Genomic DNA, 24,591 nt, shown 5'->3' on the forward strand with positions numbered 1-24,591 from the left:
GGAAGAACTTTATATTAAAAAAAAAAAAAAGCCACTTTTATGTAGTTGTCTATCTCCTACTTTAAAAATGCAGTTGTGACTATCATAGAATCATAGAATAGTTAGGGTTGGAAAGGACCTTAAGATCATCAAGTTCCAACCCCCCTGCTGTGGGCAGGGACACCTCGCCCTAAACCTTATTACCCAAGGCCTCCTCCAACCTAGCCTTGAACACTGCCAGGGATGAAGCATTCACAGCCTCCCTGGACAACCTATTCAAGTGCCTCACCACCCTAACAGGAAAGAATTTCCTCCTTATATCCAATCTAAACTTCCCCTGTTTAAGTTTTAACCCATTACCCCTTGTCCTATCACTACAGTCCCTAATGAAGAGTCCCTCCCCAGCATCCCTATATGCCCCCTTCAGATACTGGAAGGCTGCTATCATACATGAATGAAAACTGGTATTACTTTTTGTGTGGAGCACGGTTTTCTGAATGTGCATCATATGAGTGTAACAAGAGGAGGAGTGCTTCAGTATCTTCATAGCTACCCCACTCATCCTCTAAACACAATTTGGTGGTATCTGCACAAAGTCTGACTACAGTTAGACTGCACTAATACTGTATCACACTTGCCTTATAAATGTCTTTCTTGACTTTTCAAACTCCTTCTTCAGCAGAAAATGATCCTACCATTCTTAAAGGCTAGTCTGTAATTAGCATAATTAGCAACAGCAGTTTCTTCATTCTCATTTTTAGCATCCCCCTGTATCTTGGAGAAAATAAGTGCAGTGTCTTTAGTTTAGAGCTATGCTGTGTTTTTCAATGGCAACATAAATCACGTCATCCATTGCAATTACCATGAGAATGGACAGTCTGGTGTTAGGGTATAGTCAACATATGTGCAATGTGCATGTTTCACATTATATGAGCATGTGACTTGAACAAATCACTCCTCAACACAGCTGTTACAACCTAACCAAAGCAAATAGGCTCACCTCCAGCTCCAGAGATGCCACACTGAATGAAGCACCCACACAGTGCAGAAAGGCGATGCTCCCTGCTGCTGAAAGTCCTCATTCCCTTTGTCTTGTGTCCCACAGGCAAGGTAGGGAGCTGAAAGCCACACAGCTCCACTGCAGTGGTGACAGCAAGACGGTGAATCTCATTCTCAGTGGGTACTTGGTGGGTCTGTGCACTGAAAGCAGGGAGGCCTGACTTCCATTTAGTAAGTCTTTGCTTGCCAAAGCAACTAAATGTAAATGTCCCTGTGTACCCCTAGAAAAATCTTAAGTCTAGTGTAGAAGAACTGATACTTTTTATTAATACATCCTTATTTAGATGTATTTTATTTAAATGCTTTCTTAATTTAATTTTGGACTTGTCTACCCATAAATTTGAAATAATCTAATGAAACCTGTGCCTGGCAATTCAAACTAGATGTGTGGGATTGAGTGTAGCAGGGCCACGGTATGAGAAGTCCTGCTATGTTATACAGCTGATAGAAAAGTTAGGTTTAAAGCTCTTCCAAAGGGCACACCTTCAGGAGACAGCTTAATTCCCTTTTTCCACAAGTCACTGTGGCTTTTTCCATGCAAATTTCTTGGTCTTCAATATCTTCTCTCATCTTGAGTGAAAAGCACTGCTGCATTTCAGAATCTTGTCAGAATTATGTTTGGAAGCTGCATTTCCCTCTGAGAGCAGCTTCAACCTTTACCTCCCATATTAGCCACAAAATGCAGAACTGCCTCTTTAAAAAGAAAAAAAAAACCAAATAAGTTAGCTAGCATAGCTTGCACTGATTTTTATGTTCTTTCACATTTTCCTGACACACTTCCTTTATTTTTGACTGTCATTAGGTTAATTGTAATTTCATCTGGCTTAGGCATCTGTCATTTTGTTTATCTTTTCTGTACCATGCATACCAATGGCACTGCATAAGTAACAGTACAAGTGTGTTTATGTTAATAACAACAAGCCTACAAGGAATTGTTCTATGTCAGGTGCTACCTTACAGCATCCCATTAAAAGAACAGATTACCAGTGAACACTGAGCACCTGTTTTTTACATTCTTTACTAAATGACTAATGTTTATATACAAAGAGAAGGTCACCTCAATTGCAAGCTGTAGCAGCTGGCAATCACATTGCCAAATCCTTGCAAATGTTAGCCAGTTAGCAAAAACAAGTTTTCTTTTTGTGAGTTCCAGCTGTCAGCTTTATTTGTTCTCAGCTAACTCAAATATTACCTACACATACAGGATCGCAGGCAGAAGAACTTTCTACAACCAGCTGTTAGCACCAAGTGTGCCCCGTCATCAGTAGCTGAGGTGGTGCACTCACAGTATTTACCTCAACAGAAGACTTAAAAAATTACAGAAGAGGAGTAGATGCTGTATGTGAGCAACATGAAGCCGTACAGGGTCCCTAGAGGAGGAGCAAACCCGGTTTCCTGCCTGGCTGCGATGGAGGGCAGGCGGAAAGGAGGAGGAAAGGAGATACTTCCATTGTTTACAACAGAATAGAAATTCCAGCTCGCAGACAGGGAGAAGCAGAGGCCTGCAAAGGCTTAACGACATTCCTCCTGCCTCAAGTGTTCACCTCCAACTGGTCTTTGAGAAACATTTCCATAAATACCTTCAATGAGGAGAAGGTGAAAAATATTCCTAATCTTCCCGCAAAACACGCACAGAACATGAGAATCTGAACACACATTTCTAGAGGGAAGAATATTTCATTGACATGAAAATCAAAGCAGCACACTACATTACATTCAACAGACACATCTAGTTTGGAGGGAAACAGATTTTCCATATTCCTATCCAAGCAATGCCATGAGCAGAGATAGAGGTATGATTCACAAATGACAGCCTCCAGTTTGCCTGCTCCTGGTACAGCAGGTTAAAAGCCAACACAGTAACCAAAAGAGGAACCAGCAGTCTTTTCAGAGGAAATTGCTTGTCTAACAAGGAAACATACAGAAAACTTTAGGAAAGCTAAACGGCGAAACAGATTGTTATGGTAGTACCAAAGTAAAAAGCAATGCATTATTAATTATAATCATTATATACATGCCAAGTAAAAGTAAACCAATTTAATTGATTATTTTTATTTTGGGGTTTTATTTACTTGTTGTAAGAAACTACAATCTTTCAAATGTGTTTGCAATATTGGTCACAGTCCTACAAATTGTTCAATAGGAACTTTACTTGTTCTAATCCATAAAGCTGTTCACTCATAGGGCATATGCATTTTGGTGACCATTCCATATTTGAAGATTATAAGGAAAGAATGTAATTTCTACCTATCTCATGGTTCTGTCTGTTGTTTTAATGCAGTATTTCATATTAAATGTTTTGTCATCTTTCATATCGCTGCATTTACTGAAAGCTGCCTATATAGATCTAAAATCTTTTCCCAGAATTAATACTGCTTTGTGCTGCTGCTTTCCATCTCAATCTGTTTTGTAATCCAGACCAAGCCTGAAAATTTTCAGCCAGGAAAAAGCTTATGCTACTAGGCAGGGCATGACACATGACTGTGTACATGCAAACACTCCCTCTTGCTGCACAATATTGCAATTTCTTTCCAGATCTGTAGATCCTTATTAGAAAGTCAATTTATGGCTAATCTCTCCAAATGAGAGCTATCATGACAGCATCTGAGTTAAACTAGTGTAGCAACATTCATTTTTGGTGCAGTAGAAGTCTTGCATAGCTAGTTTTTGCCTTCTGTCTTGCATTGCCCATCAATGTTACCTGCTAAGGAGCTTCCGTTCTCCACCCCAGCTGAATTTTAAGTTCTTCAATAGCTAAAAACCTGAAAGCTGGAACGGAAGGAGACTTACAGATTTACGTGTCCAATACTGACTTCCAATCAAAGAAAAAGAAAAGCTTTTTTTGCTTCTATTCAAAAGCAGTTGAGCACCAATAACCCTTAAATATTCTGAAAAACCCCAGCCCAAACAGTGTGTGAGTAAAGCGCACTATGCAGCTAGTCACCTCTCCCAGCTTCCTTAAATCGGTGTGGAATGACACCAGCTCAAGTAGCATGTGTTTAAATGGTAGAGCAAAGGGCAACTTATTAGCTGTCTTTGATAGCTGTAAGATTTCTGCACCATTGTGTTATCTTAGTTCTGCAATACCTAATTATATAAATTCTCCTGAACGGTTATCATACAGTTTAAAGTGGATGTAATACTGTGCTACCCACATGCCTTAATAATAGATTTAACAGTAGAGAGGATATTAAAAATCATGTGCTTCCTACCTGGTCAAGCCTCCTTCTAGTTGTGTCTGTGAGAGAACCAGAAGTTATTTTTTAAAGCTTTTTGCCCCCCTCCTTTCTATAAATTCTCCAGAGGAAGGAAGTCTTTACCAGAAGGCTTCTCTGGTTGTTTTACTGGCATAAGAAATGTCCTTTGATGGTTTGCCTTGAAACTAAATCCAAACACCTCATCACTGACTGGCCAAGCCCTCCTCCAGCTTGACTTAATTGGCCAGGTTAAAATGTGAACAGCCTGAAACATTCATAAGAGTGTGACATGTGATACACAGTGTTTTTCTCAGGACACGTTTTTCCTGTACTGTCTGCTTTCCTGAACTGTCAGACATGTGGCAGTGTTGTGGAGGGGAGCTTAGCGTCAAGCAGAAGGAAAGTTAGGGAGAAAGGAGAAAAACCTCTCCAGTGGTAGGAAACTGAGCTCTTCAAACGTTCTGTCTTAAAAACTGAAAAGAAAAAAGTCCTTCACAATAATCATAATTAATTTTGCCACAGGAGTATAACTTAGTAATAAAAAAGAGTTGCTATAAAATAAACATATCCGTTGTAGCTACATCAATAAACTAGCATGCAAGTGACTGCCTCAGCCCAGGCTGCAGTAGGCAAGAGTGGTCTGTCATGTTCAGACTCAGCTGCAGTTTCCAGAACTAAAACAACATTACGGTATGGTGCAGTTCATGTGCTAGACCCATGGCTGGAAGCTTCATTCTCAGTGTAACAAAGTAGAATCTTGAAAACATTATACGTAAGTTTAATTCTGCTCTGTGATACGTGCATAGCAGTACCATTTTTTGTAATATGGGAACATATGTTTTTCCAAGTAAAACTAACCTCCTTTAAGCACACCAGAATAGCATCATGCAATGTGGGAACAGAGCAAGCACCCTAAAGAGAGATACAACTCAATACAGTATGCCAATATTGCATGGTTCAACAAACTTCACAGCCTCAGCCCTCTATAACTGGAGTCAGAATTTCTGAAGTGGTAGAATTTCAAAGTCAGTGTAACAGGGCAAAACGTACTGATATGTCAGGAAAAAACTGTTAGGGAAGCAGGGACATCTTTATTCCCCTTTCTGTAAATTCTGAATTTGGCCTCAAGAAACACTCTGTGAACATCAATAGTAAAAAATGTCAGTGCTGAATGGAAAGAGAAACCCAACAGCTCAAGTTTCTTAAACAGTGTATTATTTTGGGGGAAAATATTTTGTTTAATGAATACAACTAATATACTTTACGCTATATGCTGCAAAAATTCAATGAAACAACACAAGGAATGAAAAAAATATAAAGGTAGGTATTAATTGACTGGAATTATGAGAAGTGCTAAAGGGACGTAGGGGGTTTATCACATCTTTCCTGCATAAAAACCAGTTCTGCAGCGCCTTGGCCACGCATCTCCTGGGAAACATTCCTGAAAGTCTCTCTTGGACACATCCTGCGACACACATACACATGCTGCCAGGCCTTGCCCTCCCCATCAGCGGTGGTGGTGGGTTAATACAAATCACTCTAAACCCCTCCTCTGTCTCCACAGAGTAATCTGGTCTCCCCTTCTGTCTGTAGGCAGTGCAGAGAGGCAGCCTTCTAAGGAAGAAAATCTGGGACAAGACCTCCATGGGAAGCTAGCTACCTGTGTGAATGACCGCAGCAGTGTCCATTGGTATCCAGCGGCAGCCACAACCTGCAGCCTGCTGGCAGCATGACCATGTACCTTCCAGGGCCATCATTCTCCAGCTGGTCCGAAGAAATAGCTACTCTCCTTCCCATATGGGCTATACTGCTCTGCCGGGTCTGAAAAGGGAGAAAGCAACCACCACAAAGGCTCTCCCTAGTGCGTGCTGCAAGTTCTGCGCTCTGTTAAAATGCCTGTCACGGGTATAGATGCGAGCGGTTAACTCTACCTTCCTTTTCCCAAAGCCTTTCTTCCCGGGGTACGCGCCGCATTGCTCTGGTTCACGACAAATACCGGCTTTCGGCGGGCACAGACCGCTCCTCCGAGTGCCTCCGTGCCCGGCCTGCCTGGTCCGGCAGCGCTTCCCGCAGGCGCCCTCTGCCGCCTCCCGGCAGCGCGGCACAGGGCCCTTCCCTCCTCCCCGACCCGCTGTGAGGGGCTGGGCTGCCCTCGGTTGTCCTGCGGCCGGCATGGCAACATGGGATGAGCATCCAGGCTTCTGCCTGGAGCTGTCACCAGCTCGTTTCTCATCCCAGCCCAGCAGGTAAGCAAAAGGAGTAGTTTCAGGACCTTGTAGCAGTGATGAATTACTGCTTGACTTCATCCTAATGGGCTGCGTCTATAAAGAATCCCCAAATTACTTCTCCTAAGATTTTAATTTTAAATTAATTTATTTAATCAATGTTGAAATTGTTAGAGGAGGTAGATTTTCACTAAGGGAATGTGTCAAGGAGCTGTGGCCATTATGAGTCAACAGCACTGTTACTGCATCTGTGGTCTAAACCACTTGGATAAATTATTTTAAGAGGAACATTTTTTTAAACAATTTTGCTTAAATTCATAAGAAACAAACTTTCTTTCATGCCTTTCATGGGAGAAGAGAGTTTCTCAGTCAAGATGAACTCCTTTTAGTTTTTACAAATTCCTTCTGCAAGAGTCCCCAGGCTTGAATCAGTTATTTCTCTCAGCAGTAACTTTCTAGCTTTTCAGTGTGAGGAAGTACAGTTTAGACCAAAAAAAGAAGAAAAAGAATACATGCAAAATAACAAAAGTATTATTTGATGAATGATCAGAAAAGAGGATTCAAATAATTAGCACAGACATCACAAATTACATGTTTGTTTTTTGCCATAATCCCATTGCCAGGTGTTTACTTTGCGAAGGCTGAACTAAGGTTAGTAGAGTTATTAAGTGTATTTAATCTTCATGTATGTCTTTATATAGGACAAGACACAGTTTCTCAACTAATGTTAATTGGTTTCATTTTATGATGTCAGCTGATAATCTTTTTCCCAGCGATGATTTGGCAAAAAAGGGCAGCCTGTCCTAAAACTTTGTGGTATCTGTAGCTACTTGCTTACTACTCACTCTTAATGGTTTTAAATAACCGATCCTTAGTTCACCCGTCCAGGTGTAGTCTGAGCAATGCAAACAATTTTCTGAGTACTTTACAGACATGAATACTTCTCCCAACAGCTGTGCATCTAGCATTGCAGAGAGATTAGATCACTTACCACAGGAGCTGGGTAACAGCATTTTTGTGGTTCCTAATCCAGACTTCGGTCACCAACACCACTCTGCCAGAGTGGGCTGATAGAAAAAAGTCTGTGATTTGTAAAAGCTTGGAAGCAGAAGCTCCTCCTGTCAAGTCTGTCCACTCTGTTGTGAACTGTTTCTAGTTTAAAAGACAAAGAGCTCTTTTTATTGGGACTTTTTGCCTCTTTTGTTTACTCACCAGCACTGAATTAATCTGAGAGAGCACTCATAAAAGGCGGTGCTCGTGTGGGCTTTCTCTGCTGACTTTCCAGTAACTGAGCACAATTTTGAAGATTTTCTGCGAACAATTGAACAGTTTTGGGGGTTAAATCTTCCTACTGCAGTATAGTTCATCAGAGTGGAGTGAATGGACAGAGAAAGTTATTAGTTGGGAGTGGCTCTAACATGGGTGTACCTTCTCAGGATGAAGATGTCGGTCATCTCAAATAAGATGTTGGCCATCAGTCTGCAAATCCTTGTAACTCCAAAAGTTAACTCCTGAGACAGGCTTAGGCGATGAATACTAGTATAAAGACAGGATCTGCCAAGACTCACATATGCTGCAAAATATATTTTTTATATGCGTTGTATAAATCTGCAGTTGTTGGCATCCTTCACTGTCAGGTGTACCTACTCTAAGGTCTCCAGTTTTGAGTGTTAGGCCCTCAAGTCAGCCATGAAGTCATAGACCAGCTATCTCTCTGTGTAACTTACTCCTTTTGCCTTCCTTCTGAATCTGAATCCCTAAAGTAAAACTGTCCATGCCCATCTTCTGAGTAAAACATATTTCAGGCTTAATTCTACACAGGCGAAACCTGTATTTTCTGAACCTTTGTCCAGATTTTATCCTCTGCCCTTCCCAAATCACCTTTCTCTCAGTTTACCTTTCTGCTTCTCTGTGTTCACATTTTCCTGCCTCTCTCAGTTTTGTCCTCAGTGACTCACTCAACTTTCTTCTCACCATTGTTATTTTTATAGTTCTTCTGTTTGGTGTTGCTATCCTCCTGTGCCCCCCATGGTTTGCCCTTCACTGCTTTTATGCACTCTTGATCTCCAATTTGCACAAGAAAACACGACAAGACCAAAAAAAAAATTAGATCTCTTAAGGCATTGAAGTGTCCATTGCAATAAGGATGGTTTTGATTTAGGCAGTTTAAAAAGAATTGGAGTTCCTTGATAGATGTTCTAGAAACAACATGATTTACAAACAGAGTAATAGGGTAATTTAGGTTGTATAGACTTCTGATGGTTTTCTTCAAACTATCTAGTTTTTCTTCACTTTAAATCAAGAAGTTCTGACAGCATGTCCTTAGGCAGTTACACTGCATATCACAGCTTAGCCTTTTTAGACTAAAATTAGAAAGCAACCCTACAAGATGCTGAGTATCTTCCTAAATTCCGTTTGGCTTCCATGATCAGACTCCTGTAAAACTCACTTTTCAGGCTAAAAGCCTGAATTATCTTTTCACATTCAGGTTGGTTTTGATTATCTATACTCCAGAATGCTGCAGATACAAAGTTTCACTAACAAAAAATTCTCTGAAGCACTGCTAGGCCTCTGAGAAGTAAGCAATGCTTTTTCAGAAGCACGTTTTTCTGACTGGTAACAACAATCTTGATATGACTGTTGTATAAAAGTTCATGTCAAAGCTTGTGAAATCGTGGTCAAAACTCCTCCTGACATAGACAGAGCATGGTGATGTCAATCATAGACTCATAGAATTCAAGGTTGGAAAGGATCTCAAGGATCATTGGGTCCAACCTTTCTTGGCAAAAGCATGATCTAGACAAGATGTCCCAGGATGCTGTCCAGCTGAATCTTAAAAGTGTCTGGTGCTGGGGAGTCCACTGCTTCCCTGGGGAGATATTATTCCAGTGGCTGATTGTTCTCATTGCGAAAAGTAAAAGTTTTCCTCGTTTGCAGTTGGAATCTCCCCAGGAATAATTATTTCTTCAAATGGATTGTTGACCAGCCTTTTGGAAGAAAGAGCAGTACCTGGCAGCACCTTCTGAGGTCCAGAGTGAGCATGGCAGCTAAAAGGACCCTGGAGGCACTGAAGAATTCCACCAGCTTTGGCGACTGTCTGCATCAGCTTTGAATGCCACTTGGGAATTCTGGACTACTAGCACACCAAGCAGTGTTTGCTATTACCGCTGCAAAATGTAAGTCTTGAAATTCCTGGATTATCACTGGAAATGAAGCTATTTATAGAGAGATGTCCTGGTGGATACAAACATTTCTGAGAAGCAGCAGCAAGAAGATAAGCTATTAATGCTCTTGCAGCTAATCACATTGATAGGACCATAGGGTATGCTTTCATGGCCTGGGCTCACCAAAGATAGGATGAACTAGCATGTGCTGAGCGGCTTCCTGCCAGAGGGGTATTATACCAGTTAGTTTGAAATCCTTACATTTAAAACACAGTCACTTCAATAATCCCATTTTATTCCTATCATAGGTTATGATATTTAAAGCTACATTTAACTAGGGCAAGTATCATGTCTGTCCTCCTGCATAACGCAGACCATGATCACTGTACGAACTAGTACAGGTCAGTTCTAAAATGAAGTTTTTAAGAAAAGCATCCTTAAAATGCCTTTTGGTAAAGGCACCACTGATACAGTGTTTGAGTACAATATGCACAATTCAGTTAAATGAACATTAAATTTACATACCTCTGAAAAACAAACAAAACAAAGTCCACTTATACAGAAAGTCACTCTAGAAAAAGCACTGATTAACAACACTAAAGTGGACTTAGCTACCTGATCAAGACACAGCAGTGTTTCAGAGTTAGTTAATAAGAAATAATTCTTTAGGTGAAAATCATTTGTCTCATAGTTTATTTCTGTTCCACTGAATTCAAACAGCAGATTATGAATGTCGCTGAAGAGTCACAGCTGAACCCAGAGAGCTCCTTGAGCAGATGAAGTCACTGGGTTGCTATGTTTATCCTGTAGCCCTGCCTCACATTTTTCACAGGCATCTGAAGCTTCTATTATCAGAAGAAGTCTTGGCATTCAGCACAATAGCATGTTTATGTTAAAGAGAAAGGGTCCCACTCACAAGCGCCAGGACAAGGGCTGTAATCTGGGCAGGAGTGGCAGCACTGACTTCCTGCACCCCAGGCTGGCGTGGGGAGAATGGGAAATGAGACACTGGCTTTACACTGCAGAATAGAAATTGCAGCTCATGGGGACTGACAAACATATGCCAGTGAACAATTTCAATATCCTCTCAGCTAGAAAAAGCCACTATGTGGATAGTCAGCACAGCCCTCATAAATATTTCTTAAAGCAAAGCTTGTAGGTTTTCCCTAGTGCTCCCAGAATCATAGCAGCCAAGAGGAAGCTTCAAAGCAACCAAGGTTTCCAGACTCATCTTCACTGAACCTGATTCTGTGACAGACCTTTACGCAAAAGTCCCTGGAGACTTTACAGTGACTGCTTAAGTTTCCCCATTCCCACTTAAGCAGTGCTGGAGGAGATGGTGGAAGTGTCACTGGTAAGCCATGCTCTGCGCTGTATGGGTGCTGACACCCTTCATCCAGCCCAGCATTCCTGATGCTGACCAGCTGAAGGTGGTACTCTGATGAAGCTGGCATGGTTAGATGGGAGCATGATGGGCCCCCTCCCTGCTCTTTTGCAGGATTGCCTTGTGTATCATGTACCTCTGTTTTTCTTCTGCTTTTCTTAAGTTCATTTTGGCTTCTCTTTGAAGCTGATCTCAGGTATCCGATCATATTTTGGCAATGTTAATTCAAAGCAAGATCTACTTTTTTACCTTTCCCAAATTTTACCATAATCGGTCTGCATATTCAGCTGCTGCAAATACTCTTGGACAGTTAAAATGTATATCCTTCTTCAAAATATCATCCTGGGAATCAACTTCGCACTTGGTCTTTTCCAGGTGTATCCCAAGAGAAACAGGGTGATGTGACATTCTGTGAATTGGATTTTAACAGTGCATACTGTACTCCATTCCCAGTTATAAGCCAGTAAGCAATCCCAGGCACAGCTACAAGCTGGGCAGAGAATAGATTCAGAGCAGCCCTGTGGAGAAGGACTTGGGGGTGCTGGTCAATGAGAAAATGAACATGAGCCAGCTTCAGTGTGTGCTTGCAGCCCAGAAAGCCAACCATATCCTGGGCTGCATCAAAAGGAGTGTGACCAGCACATGGAAGGGGGTGATCCTGCCCCTCTCCTCTGCTCTTGTGAGACCTCACTTGGAGTATTGTGTGCAGTTCTGGTGTCCTCAACATAAAAAGGACATGGAACTGTTGGAACAAGTCCAGAGGAGGGCCACGAGAATGATCAGGGGGCTGGAGCACCTCCCATATGAAGACAGGCTGAGAAAGTTGGGGCTGTTCAGCCTGGAGAAGAGAAGGCTGCATGGAGACCTCATAGCAGCCTTCCAGTATCTGAAGGGGGCCTATAGGGATGCTGGGGAGGGACTCTTCATTAGGGACTGTAGTGATAGGACAAGGGGTAATGGGTTAAAACTTAAACAGGGGAAGTTTAGATTGGCTATAAGGAGGAAATTCTTTCCTGTTAGGGTGGTGAGGCACTGGAATAGATTGCCCAGTGAAGCTGTGAATGCTCCATCCCTGGCAGTGTTCAAGGCCAGGTTGGACGAGGCCTTGGGTGATATGGTTTAGAGCAAGGTGTCCCTGCCCATGGCAGGGGGGTTGGAACTTGATGATCTTAAGGTCCTTTCCAACCCTAACTATTCTATGATTCTATTTATTGGCTTTATAATTCAGAGATGAGATTCACTTACATTTTCTTGATTGGCATACATTTGGTTTTGACACAGTAATCGTGAGCCAATACACTCCAAACCACTGCTCTAATTATTGAACAATCTCACCTCTCTCAATCAAGGGAAATAAATTATTTGAGTAGTGGAAAGAGAAATATGTCTGTTTAAAAATGTGTTTTCATGAGTGGATCCTGGATTTGACAATGCAGATGTTGGCAAGAATGAAAGGAATCCCAGTTCAGTTTTGGAAAAGTATATTTTCACAGAGAACATGTCTCTTCTGGGAACCTTTAATTTAATGTACATTGGTTTCCTATTTTAAGAAAACATTTTGCTGTTAAACACTATGCCAGCCAGACTTACATTTTTTAAGCAAAAACTCTTTGTCCTGAAGTATTTTAATGGCCTAAAGAGCAGGAAATTGTCTGTGACATTTCAGTTTTTCCATTCTAAGGGAAAAATGGTCCAAGGTCTAAAAATAGCTCTCTCCTGAAAAACACCCTCCCTCTCATCATTGTAATATACCATAAGCCATGTGGCAACAAAGACATTTCTTTCTGAGCCTAGCATCTGTTTTAATCAGCTAGATCAGCAATTAAGACTCTTTTAATGTAAAACTGCTGACTTGAATAAGAATTTTGTTTACTGACTTAACCCAATTAATTTGATGACCTGCTCTGCAGTATAATGTCTTCAGTTCCTCCTTTTTCCTTTACCTGGACAGAGATGATGTTGCTGAGAATTGCATATTCACCTGGGGAGAAAATCTCGGTAGACTTCGTCCTGTTAGCCTGTTTTACTATTAGGCACTTTCCAGCTTTGTTTGCTATTTGAGCATCCCTTTTTGAGAGGAATATTGAGAGGAATATGTTCATACACATTTTGGTCTGTGATCATGAATGAACAAGTGAGAAGATGGTACGTAATAAATAAGGTTAACAAAAAGCATCATGTGGAAGACTAATGCCAAATAGTATGTTATGGAGGTCAAAGATGGGTGCCTTATCACTGTGTCTAGATACCCAGCAGAACTCAAAGGGAGTCTTGGTATTCAGGTCATTCCCCCAGCATTGAATTCAGACATGTGAGTGAATCACAAGACACTTGTTTATTGTCAACTCAGAAAAAATAAAGTGAGACTGGTTTATGTGTAGACTGAGGGTGGTGTGGAGACATTCCTAGACAGGGTGGAGCCCGTGAGGCGAGCGGTGCTGTCACTGGGTAGGCAGCAGGTCTCAGTATGCTCTGAAGCTGGAGACAGAGCTTCGCGATATGATCTCTTCAGTGGGGAAATTTGCTGAAGAGGTTCTTGCCCCTTGTCTCTACCTCAAGGCCCCTACCACTCACTCCTGTCTGCATTACAGTTTGCTTCCTGTCCTCAGATGTGCTACTGCAAATGACTGTGGAGCCAGGCTACAGCATATGTCCCTAAATCAGTCTAGGTTAAAAATAGCCTTCCAAAAGTTTTGCATTTTTGCGTTTTCAACGAAATCATTTCAGCTGCCAGATTTTGCAGACAACCCTAAAAATACCTGTACGGCACAACTGACATGGTAACAAACTGGCTGGCTGAAAGGTAACTTAGCTTCTCAAATTCTTAAACCAATGTGTCATGAAAATACGCACAAAGAAGCCATGCTTCCTCGCTAGTCAAGTAAAAGCACAGGAGCTTTACTGTCCTCCAGTACCAAGACCTTGATGAATGCAAACATTCACCAAGATTTAATGAATCCCATAGCCTTGGGGGATCTAGGTTGGACAGGCTCAATTCCATTGAAATCAATGGAAGCTTTGCCTCTCTCTTGTTTTGAGCTAAGATTTTTTTCCTCTTATCTTTTCTTCAGGGAAGGCCTGGGAGCTTTAATATGGCCTGGTATTTGACCATAGACCATGTTTTCTCAAATACCAACATATAGTGTTGATATAGTGGAGTATGACTACCAATAGGCTGCTGTATTGGAGACCTAGGAAGTACAGTGGGAAAGGATGCCAAAAGAGCCATCTAGATCACCTCCCTGTCCTGAGGCAGGCTCACTCATACCTACAGTCTTCATGGCACTATGCCTAAATTCATTTTAACAAAATGTTCTTTTAAAAACCCACACATCTCCTTAGGTAAGCTATTCCATTGTTTAGCTGGGGAATTTCCTCCCCACTAGCCTATGGTTGACACACCACCAGTGTTTCATAGCCACACATCAGCACTGATGAACATAATCCCTGGTGGAAACAGCTGTGGCACCAATGCAGAAACTTAGCATGTGTCTGATGTCATTTGTTCCCTTTTCTTTTAGCCAGGAAGAATAAATGCAAATTGAACCTAATAATTTAGTGAAGATAGCTAACAAACACAGTTGGGGGTACTGGCATTTCTGTGCATATATGAACACAAAAATTTGAAGATAGTTATTTTCTGTTAAAGTTTAAATTCCTTGCCAGGGAATATTGGTGGTTTATTAGTGTGGGGAAATGCTGACATAAACACATGGATACATCTTTCCCCCCCCCCCACCTTACAACTACAGTAAGATAAAATCAAATATTATTGTGGGCCCTGTGGGAAGAGATAACAGTTCTATTGACTTGCACATTTAAAACTGAAACCTACCAACATTGTAAAGAATGTATAGTAGAACTCAAACTAGAAACAGTATATAATAAACAAGATATTAAATGTCTTGCCTTCATTGAAACACCACTTGAAAGTGCTTTAGATCATTGTAAACAGTCCGAAGATAAATCCTTGCAGCAGATGAAAAAATTAGTAGTGGTGAGATAAGCTGCTGTCTCGGAAGAGACTGGAAGATGGGAGAGGAAATGAAGGTGCTGTAGAGACTCTGTGTAAACAGACAGTACAGTACAGCAAAGTTAAGACTGGAAGATATGAAGGAAATTTAGACTTCTAGGACAAGATGAGGTAGTAGCAGCCACAGGCAGTCAGACCTGGTTTGCTGGCATTTTACCTTCTCTTGCACTGTACAAGAATTCTTTTGGTTTTGTTACATTTTCTTTTCTTCTTCCTCTGAACCCATTAGTATTTTAGAAAACGGAGGACAATGAAAAGAGTAAAACTGAAGTTACTTAGATTCCTGTCGCATTTCTTTCAAAGTGTCATAACTTTTTGAGGAATCTGTTTTAAAGAAATCCCCGTTTTTTCAGCAGTGTTTATTCACTCCTCCCAAACTCTTTTTTTTTTTTTAACTGCCCTTATTGCAGCATTTGTGACATTTCTCCTTTTTTATTATTTTTTAATGGCACTGGCATATGAAATTCCACTTACGTGACAGATTAATTTCACCTAGCTTTGTCTAGCTTAGGTGAAGTTTGCTTGTGTACACCAGCGTTAGCAACTGTAGTTGTTTACAGCCGTTACAGTAGGTTAAGAGAAAAAGGTTTTTAGGAAGCATGCCATCTCCCAGCCATTCTGGGCATGTATTTTGGAAAAAAGACTGTCTTTGACTTTAAATTGGTGATAAACCGAGCCTGAAGTGACCAGTTTAGGTATAGATGTCTCCATCAGATGAATCATACCCTGAAAGTTGTACTGAATATTCCTGGTTACTGAGAGCATGGATTTTGCTCACAGTTTTGTAATAACTGGTAGAAGTTGTTTCCATCTTTTGCAATACCTTTGGATTTGGTGAAGTGTCTGATGAAGAAGCAAACAGTTGCAGACTTTTTGGCTCTGCCTAAGCGAGGAACTAAGCGCACCTTGCCCACAGGCAAACATGTTGCAACATAAAATGCAAATAGCTTGAAAGAAAAATAGAAGCATTAAAGACTTGTCTCTTTATGCGCCCTCGAGGAAGAGGAGAAACTGGCAACACCTTCATAAGACAATTCAGGGAAGACTCTGACACAACCATGATGACACTCATATTATTGGTATTAAAAGTCCTGATGTGTCACAAAAGATACTTAGCAACAAAGGTAATTAAATAATGGACATAATAGCTTAGTACCAACAAGGAAACAAGTTCACATTTAACATATTATTTCACATCTTTCCAACAGGACAGTTAGTTCAGAGTCAGTTCTTTGAGCACGGTAAATACCTTACACAAAAAATAAATTAATCAGTGGCATTTGTATATACAAAAGAGGACAACTGGTAAAACTTAACTGCAGGTGTTCATCAGCAGTCATCTCAAAAGATGAGCCTCCGGTCATATGTGACAACTAAGATAGTAGTTCAGCTGGTTCATATAAAAATAGTGTGGCTACTATAGACTAAAGTCAAATTCTGCAGTGCCTTGATTATAAAGCCACTTGTGCTGCTCTCCTTATCTCTTGACTGTGCTCTTGTTCTGAAACAGCTTGGGGGGATTTAACTTGTCAGCATTTTGTGATAGCGGTTCTGGTCACCGGAAATCTATACACGAGAGAAAAAATCCCACTTAGCAGCAGGAGGATGACAGCTACAATCCCGACAGGAATGGCAGCACCGACTTCCTGTGCCGCTGGGCTTGAGGGCATGTAGTAAGATGGAGGAAAATCAATGCTCTGGTTATGTGCTACAGAGTAGAAATTCCAGCTCACAGGAATCAGGACACACAGACCAGCAAATATGTAGAAGCAGCCACCCACCAGGAAGAAACGGGTAATGAAAGTTTTATGAGCGATTCCCATATAAACATTCCTCAGAGCGAAGATTGTGGCCGTCAGTCCCAGCAAGCCCATGAACATGGCGATCAACAGGAGACCCTGAGCAGCATAGATTTCAGCTGGGATGAAGGAGTCATAACCACTGAATTTATGGCAGAACTGTTCTTTATAGCCAGGTGAGACCTGAAGGTAACTGATGAAACAGACTTTCCAAATCCCCACCCAGGCAATGCCAGAGGAGATGATGGTGGTGTTGTCCACATGCCACACTCTCCATTCCACAGTTCCCATTGAAACAGTGCACAGGATCCAGCCTACAGTACCCAGAGCAAGGGCAGCCAGCTGGAGGTGTGAGCTGCTGACCAGGGAGTTCATCTTTTGGAGGTCTTCTGCTCTGCTGCAGGCACAATTGCCATGTGAAGTGAGAGAGGCACTGGGAAGAAACAGTGTAAGGTTACAAAGACACTTATTATTTGGGTGAATAGGTGAACCTGATAGTGAAAAAGTAAAAGCAGGAGTGAATATGTGTACAGAGGGAGGACGGTGCTCATCTTTCCCCAACTGTAATAAATTGTTGAAGTTTATTGTCATAGACAAGTAACATCTATGTTTTATTCTGAATATATCATTGTATCACGAGGAGAAGAATGAGTCTCTGATTAGCTCCGATTACAATCTCCTTTCTACATTCACAACAGGAAAATTCACGTCTTTTTCCAAGCTATTTTCTTCCTTGGTAATTAACCACTATGTTCAAAGATCCTCATTAATCAGGTTACTGGCTAGTAGAAACTAAATCTGACAAAATCCTCAGGATCCTGGCGGTTGCAAGAGATCTCACAGAGCAGCCGCAGAAGCCATGCTTCATGCTGCTCTCTCCTTGCAGTTGTGTTTTCGGTGCAGTTTGTGTTTTCAGCCCGACCTGAACAGACTTTTGCTTTGTGCTGCCCTGTTTGAGAGCTGCTGGGACCAGGCTCGCACACAAAACACCATAGTTCAGAGACATGAGCAAATCCAGGCCACAGAGTCTAATACTTTGACCATTTTTAGATTATTTAACCATGACTTTGTTAGCAGGAACACTTGTATTAATCAGAAATATAATGCTGTGTGCAGTGGCTGGAGCCTGGATATGCTGCCATTGCTTGCTCACCCTCAAACTTTAACCATGATTCTTTAGTGTTTCCCTTTTGCAAATCACACTCATTCATAACCTGCCCATTTTCTCCAGTTCAAATCATCCTAGCACTGCCATGGAAAAGATTTTAGTCATTTAGCTTAGTAAAAGATTTTAGATAGGTTGTTTGGGTTTTTTTTTGTACATTCCAAGTGCAAATTAAGTGTTTATTCTACTTTTAAAAAATAATCTGTTGATCTCCCATGTCTTTCATACAACATTCTGAACAATTATAGGAATGATCCGTGATCAGAGAAGATGTGGCCTTAAACTTATGATGTAGATCTGAAAGGTTCTAGGGATCTTTATATTTTATGAGTCATCTGAAATACTTGAACTCCTGGTCCCATTGAATTGAAGACTGAAGAAGTACTGCTCGCTCTAGTAAGAAGGTAGATCTGCAACCACATTGTTATTAAATCAGCAACCTTTTTACTTACTTAAGCTAACAGATTCAGTTGGTGATACAATCTAGTTGCAAAAATCCATCTATGGAAATATTAAATAAAATAATATTTTCATAACAATATAGCCTTAAGCAAACACTGTCCATCATCTCATACCAGTACCCACTGTATACTTACTTCAGTCCTGGAGCTGATGCCAATGACAAGAAGATAGGATGGGGTGGTTTTTAATGCCAGCCAAGCACGGCGACTTCTGCAATTTTATCATTTTGGCCTCCCACTTCATCTGTGTATCTCCGATAGGACTGATTTCCTGTGGGACATATTAATCTCCATTATTGCAAATGAACATTTAATCCCTTCCTGCATGAAGAAAATTGCTCCGGAATAGCCTTCTGTGTTTTATCTACTTAAACCGAAACCTATTTATAAATGCGTTCTCAATCTGCTACATTATTTACAAAATGATTATAAATCCCCCTATCTAATTAACTTAACCAGCCACACAGCACATTAGTAGTTGCATAAGGCATTGAAATGGTTTTCTTTCTGTTCCACCTCAAAACAGCACTGTGTTTGTACACGTCTAGTGATGGGAAGATGATAGGAAAGAGTGACCAAAGGAGGCCTGCACTGTCTCTTTCTGCTTCTGTTTGAATCAGTTGTGCACAAAGAGGCCAATCCTCAACCATGTTAAAGTACCATTTTGTGCAGAGCCCATATTTCTGTAACACTTTTTATATACATCATAAGTAGTCATTTTAACAACGTGCTGCTGTCAAGGTCATACAAGATAGGCAAGCAGGCAAATCTGTGTCATTGAGAGATGCTCAGAGAATGGTACCAGTATACATCTTCAAACATTGAGATTACTCACCTGTCTGCTCACAGAATTAAATGACGTTGTATCCATGATTACAGAGCCCTCTGTCAAAGTATCATGTGCTAAGCTACTTAGCATGGTGTCCAGAACTGAATTATAAAAGTAAAAAATAGGAAAATTCTTTTTCCCTGTGAGATTCACAAAATCCACCAAAGCAGCAAACACACAGAATGGAAGAAGTCAAGACTTACACAAAAATTCTGAAAACACTGGAGAATAACCAGCTAAAAAAGATGGGCTTTAGATGAGGTACCAAATATCTACCCAAAGCATTGCGTATGTAGGAAATTATTGATTTTGGCTCATTTCTCCATACCCTGCCCCCTGGAACCTACTTGATCTAACCTGGTATCACTGACTTAGAGCAAAATCAAGGTGAAAAAGAAATACTTTTGAGAATGATGATGAAGTTGAATTACAATTAGCATACCTGCCTCATTTGGAAAGTCAGAAGCCTGTACTTGGGACCTTTTGGTGTTAAGATTCAGCAAGAACTTCAGGAACAAAATATCAAGGTAAAATAGTTACAGGAATTTGCTTATCATATGAAAACATGTCATAACTAAAACAAAGATGGAGTACTCATTCCAGTCTCTATGATTATGAGTATTAATAAGCACACTATGGGTTTTACATCAAATGAGACCAAATATGTATCGCTTGCCAAAAGCAAGCTATAAGAACATGTTTGGATAAGAACATATTTAGTTTCAAGTTTCTGACATAAACCCTAAGCCTGAGCACTGCTGGAGGTTGCAGCATCCATGACACCTCAGGCATCCCATGGGACGAGGGCATCCCTCTGCAGTGGTCCAGCCGGAGCACCAGCCCGCATGGTCACGCATTGTGACCAGGTACCAGGGGGCAAAGAGCACCAGGGAAGCTCGTTTCCTCTAAATGCAACGAGATACATTCGTTTTTCAGGGCCACTGTGCAAACATTCCCAAAGGAAAGAAAAAAAAAAAGAAAAAAAAAGAAAGAAAAAAGGCGTTTCGCTTGCAGATGCCAAGTAAAACCAGGAATGAGCTGCAGAGGGCGTCTACCTCCAGGATTTCAGCGTTCCCGTCGGCTCCCTCGCTGTGAGAGGGAAGGGTAAGAAAAAGGAAGAGAAAGGAAGGTGAAATGCTGTCCAAGCCTCCATCCATGGGAGATGATGCAGGCGCTGAACTCTGCTCCAACACCAGCAGGCCCCTTCCTGTAGGTTTCGAAGACAGAGGCTTCCCCTTTGAGAAAGGAAGAACTGGATCCATCACTAACTTGTCACTCACATAAAAAAGGAAAGAAAAGTTTTTGTTAATGAAGCCGTTTGAGCCCTGGGTAAATGCCCTTTCCAGCCTTCTGAGAGAAAAATGTGACCGTTCAGTCCCTGCATGTTTCAAGCTATACTGGATAAAATGTAGCTTAAAGCCCAGATCATACGGCGGTCTGTGCACTGGCATAATCTATTGGCTGTTTTCATGCTTTAGTAATCATGTAAGTATTTTTAACTAATTTAATTAGTGTAGTAAGGTTACCTATGTGCTTTGAATAATACAGTGATGTAACATGATCACTGTATGAAATTTCCTAAGGCAAATGAACTCAGCATGAATTCAGTCAGCTACAGAAGGTCTTCTGGATGATTAGCTGGTATTGCTGGCATGTGGTTCTTGACTTGGAAGCTCACTCAGATTTCAGCATCCAATATTTGCATGCCAGCTATGTCACGGGATAGAGGTAGCCTACAAAGGCAGTCTTGCCAGGAGGAACAAGCTAGGCCAGTGTGGTTGGTGTGTATGCCAGTGGACCAAAAAAGCATGACTGGAAACACTTTTCACCCAAAGAAGCAAGAGGAGTGTGTTAAGTATGGCTGCAGTTCCATCTCAGTGTCCCGTGATTTCATAATTTTCATTTAATTTCAGTCTAATCAACAAGCATTCCAGCAGTTTCTGGGGCCAGCCTTTTGCAAAGTCCAGATAGCTAAAAAAGGAAGAGCTGCTCCTACAGGGTTCTCACCCGATAGTCCCTCGCTATCATTTTCTCTCTTAACACATCATTCATTTCCTCCATGAATGTATTTCTTAAGTAAATATCCTACCTGAGTAAAAGCAAACTGTAAACTTGCTAGCATGCAATGGAAAGTTGAGAGAGAAGACAGAAACTAATAGTAAAAGATGATACATGCTAGTGAATTCATCCACTTAAAGAAACTTCAAGTATCCTTTTGTATTTATGGCTTATTTTTATTTAAATCAAGCATTCCACAGTGAGCAGTCTGTTTATGGAAAACACGTTGAGCCATTGCCTGTATTCTTCAGGAGCAGACTGAAACAGGACTTTCCCCCTCTTAGCTACAAGAAACAGATGAGGGTGCCCAGGAGCTGTGCTGACTTTCCTACAACTGCAGGCTTGCTTCTAGGAGAAAAAATGGAGCAAGCTGCTCTCTCAAATCCCAGGTGTTTCACAGAGGGTTTTTGGGGGTCATCTGTGCATGAGGCTTACCTTTAAAAAGGCTGAAGTGAAATGCTGTGGTCTAAGAGATGACAGTCTGTTCTTTGTTGCCACAGTCCCACCTCCTCATGTTCTCAGCAGCAAACAGAAATGGAGCTGTACTTGAAATTTTGTTAACTCTTCTTTTCCTACAAGTAATTGCTGGTGACAAAAGGCTGGGGCTGTGATATCAGTTCTCAGAGCAGAGAAACCTAAATGGCACCAAACACATTTCACTTCTGGAATTTATACTGGGTCCACTGAAAAGCCCTTTTAATTCCATTCATCAGCCCGTACACATCAGCTGGGTTTCAGATCTGCCTTCTAAGACTCAACCTGCCTTAGAAAGAAAAATTTGTAAAAGCTGCAGGTAAATGCAGTGAAAACAGGTAGCATGCTTTCTTAATGAGTGCACCTAAATATAATTGGGCTTTTGGGGTTACTGGGTCTCAGACCCCCTGACGGGGTGAGGGCCTCTGCCAGGGGATGATGTCCATCTTGTGGGGAGCAAAACAGAGTGCCCCCAACCATTCAATCACTGGCAAGACTTCTCCTTAAATGCATCATTTCATATGATGAATTGAGCTTCAGAAAGGAGAGGGAAGCCCCAAACCTCACCTACCCTCGTGTCTGGTACAGAGAAAAGAGCACTAAGGGGTCAGGAGTGTGACTAAAGCAACCACATCCAGGTCCCAGGGACCTCATATGAGTGGGAAGATGAAGGCACTGAATACACACCCTCATGAGATGGCCCCCTGCAGGAGTCACCCCATAGCCAAAAGAAGGGGACCTAATGCTGCCTGGTGCCTGTGGGAGAAATGAAGAACACCCAAAGCACCCAGAGCATCAGCCGGAATGTGCTGCACAGGCACCCAGGGAAGAAGAATAAGCATTGACTGTGTGACTGTGTGTAAGGAGCTGCCCACAGAAGGGGGAATTGGAGAACACACAACCTGCACACTGCAACCTGATGATGAGATTTTCTTCATGGACACTGGGTGGGTGGTTGAAGGGGCAGCTTTCCAAAAGGATGGGAGACAATACTTGTTTCTTTGTAAGTGACAGCACAGCTACACCAAAATATGCTACAAAACGTAACAGCAGAAGAGCGAAGTTGAGTCTCTCTGCCTGCATCCTGCCTGCCTTCTAACTGACGCTTTTGCTTTAGGAATTGTACTGCAACTTGTAAATACCTTGAAGAGAAAGTTCCTGATAAATTCTTCCTATGTAAAACACACACAGATTTGTTTTCCCAGCCCGTGTAAGCAGGAATTATTTTTTTTTCATGTTTTAAGCAAATATTTTTGCATTGGATGTTGCCAGGCACTGCATGCATTTTGAAATTAACATTCAAATCCGTCTTTTGCAAAGTTTTACAGCTTAGATGTGGCTTTATTGGTCTATACTGGACATGGTTTACTAACCAAACCCTTTGTTCAATCTAAGTTTTGCAGCAGAAAGGGAGTATAAAAAACCCCCAACAGCACAGTGATTAAGGTCTCTTCTTAGCAATATCCTTACGATTTAATGCTTCAAAACTTAATTTGTCAGTTCCCAGTTGGGCAAACATTCTTTATAGGAAACAAATAAATATTTCAGTCTCTCCCCATCTGTTCTCTATCAGCACTTCATAAAATAAGACACATTGAAAAAAAAAAGGAGACTTACTTCTGTGGGCCTGCAAGTTGCCTGAGGCTTTGAAGCAGTGTCAGCTGCATGAAGCGAGTTCCAGAAGGGAGGTGGAAAGAAACGCGCCTGCAAATTGTCTGACTTGTTACGCTACCAAATAGGTACCTCACAGTTCCTTGTCACTCTCCCACTAAGTCAACAAAGATGTAGGAAGTCAGTTAATCATTAACGTATTATAAAAATATGAAAGCTTTCCCGTATGCCATTTTTTGTAATTGCTCTAAAACACTCACCAAAGTACAGGGATAACTCCCATGGAAAATCCAGTTTCCTGTAAGACACCCGTTCAGGAAAGCAGCCTTTGTGATGACAAGATTTTCCAGCCTGAGACCACCACAATGTCCCGGCCTGAAGGACACAGATTTCTCATCTGAAAGAAAATGAAATTATTTCATAGAATCATAGAATAGTTAGGGTTGGAAAGGACCTTAAGACCATCAAGTTCCAACCCCCCTGCCATGGGCAGGGACACCTCGCTCTAAACCATAGCACCCAAGGCCTCGTCCAACCTGGTCTTGAACACTACCAGGGATGGAGCATTCACAACCTCCCTGGACAACCTATTCCAGTGCCTCACCACCCTAACAGGAAAGAACTTCCTCCTTATATCCAATCTAAACTTCCCCTATTTAAGTTTTAACCCATTACCCCTTGTCCTACCACTACAGTCCCTAATGAAGAGTTCTTCTTGGTTGACAGTTTTTCTCCTGTGTTTATGCAACCCAGATTAGTGCAGCTCTGCAGTGGGAGGAAATACAGGGGAGAAGGAGCAGGTTTTCTGGAGAGCAAGCGCAAGTTGAGCTGGTGTCTTCTTGGACCGTGGCTGGCAGTACCCACACATGAGTACAAACAGTACCATGCTTTCTACCTCCGATGCCTTTTAAAAGGAACAAAACCAACACATTTTTTTTAAAATTATGTTATGTTTGCCTTGCTCTGTGGTTTCCCCATGAATGTAAACAATGATTCTTACAAACCTTCTAAGAGTTCTTAACTCTGCTCTGGTTTCTCCTCTTCAAAACCTAGGTTAGTAATGTTAAACTCCATTGATGCCCTGGCTTCTGCAGTGAGAAGACACCCAGAGCTGGTGTTGAAAATTGAGGAACTTGATTTCATGGAAGTACCC

At 41.5% G+C, this 24,591-nt stretch overlaps 1 protein-coding gene and 1 long non-coding RNA gene across 5 annotated transcripts; one reads left to right on the top strand and one right to left on the bottom strand.

Moving 5' to 3' along the window:
- The first annotated feature begins 6,420 nt into the window (after positions 1-6,420).
- Positions 6,421-20,502, top strand: LOC133219274 (uncharacterized). The gene is made up of 3 exons (XR_009727386.1): positions 6,421-6,481; positions 9,398-9,636; positions 20,310-20,502. It is a non-coding gene; the product is annotated as an uncharacterized LOC133219274 (long non-coding RNA).
- On the bottom strand, positions 16,093-23,855 carry CLDN34 (claudin 34). Of its 4 annotated transcripts, XM_061366473.1 has the most exons (5): positions 23,699-23,855; positions 23,445-23,595; positions 21,303-21,988; positions 18,602-18,737; positions 16,093-17,273 (listed from the first exon to the last, which is right to left on the bottom strand). In XM_061366473.1, exon 5 carries the CDS (start codon positions 17,213-17,215, stop codon positions 16,571-16,573), a length of 645 nt encoding a protein of 214 aa, XP_061222457.1. In that variant the 5' UTR covers positions 17,216-17,273; positions 18,602-18,737; positions 21,303-21,988; positions 23,445-23,595; positions 23,699-23,855; the 3' UTR covers positions 16,093-16,570. The 4 variants fall into 4 exon arrangements, with proteins under 4 accessions (XP_061222457.1, XP_061222456.1, XP_061222455.1 ...); XM_061366472.1 differs by lacking the exon at positions 21,303-21,988; XM_061366471.1 differs by having other exon boundaries at positions 21,303-23,595.
- Between the last annotated feature and the right edge of the window lie 736 nt (positions 23,856-24,591).

Source organism: Neopsephotus bourkii, unplaced genomic scaffold (assembly GCF_033783945.1).
Source record: "Neopsephotus bourkii isolate Nb327-2 ecotype Australia unplaced genomic scaffold, CSIRO-AGI_Nbou_v1 NB_1346, whole genome shotgun sequence".
Classification (NCBI taxonomy): domain Eukaryota; kingdom Metazoa; phylum Chordata; class Aves; order Psittaciformes; family Psittacidae; genus Neopsephotus; species Neopsephotus bourkii.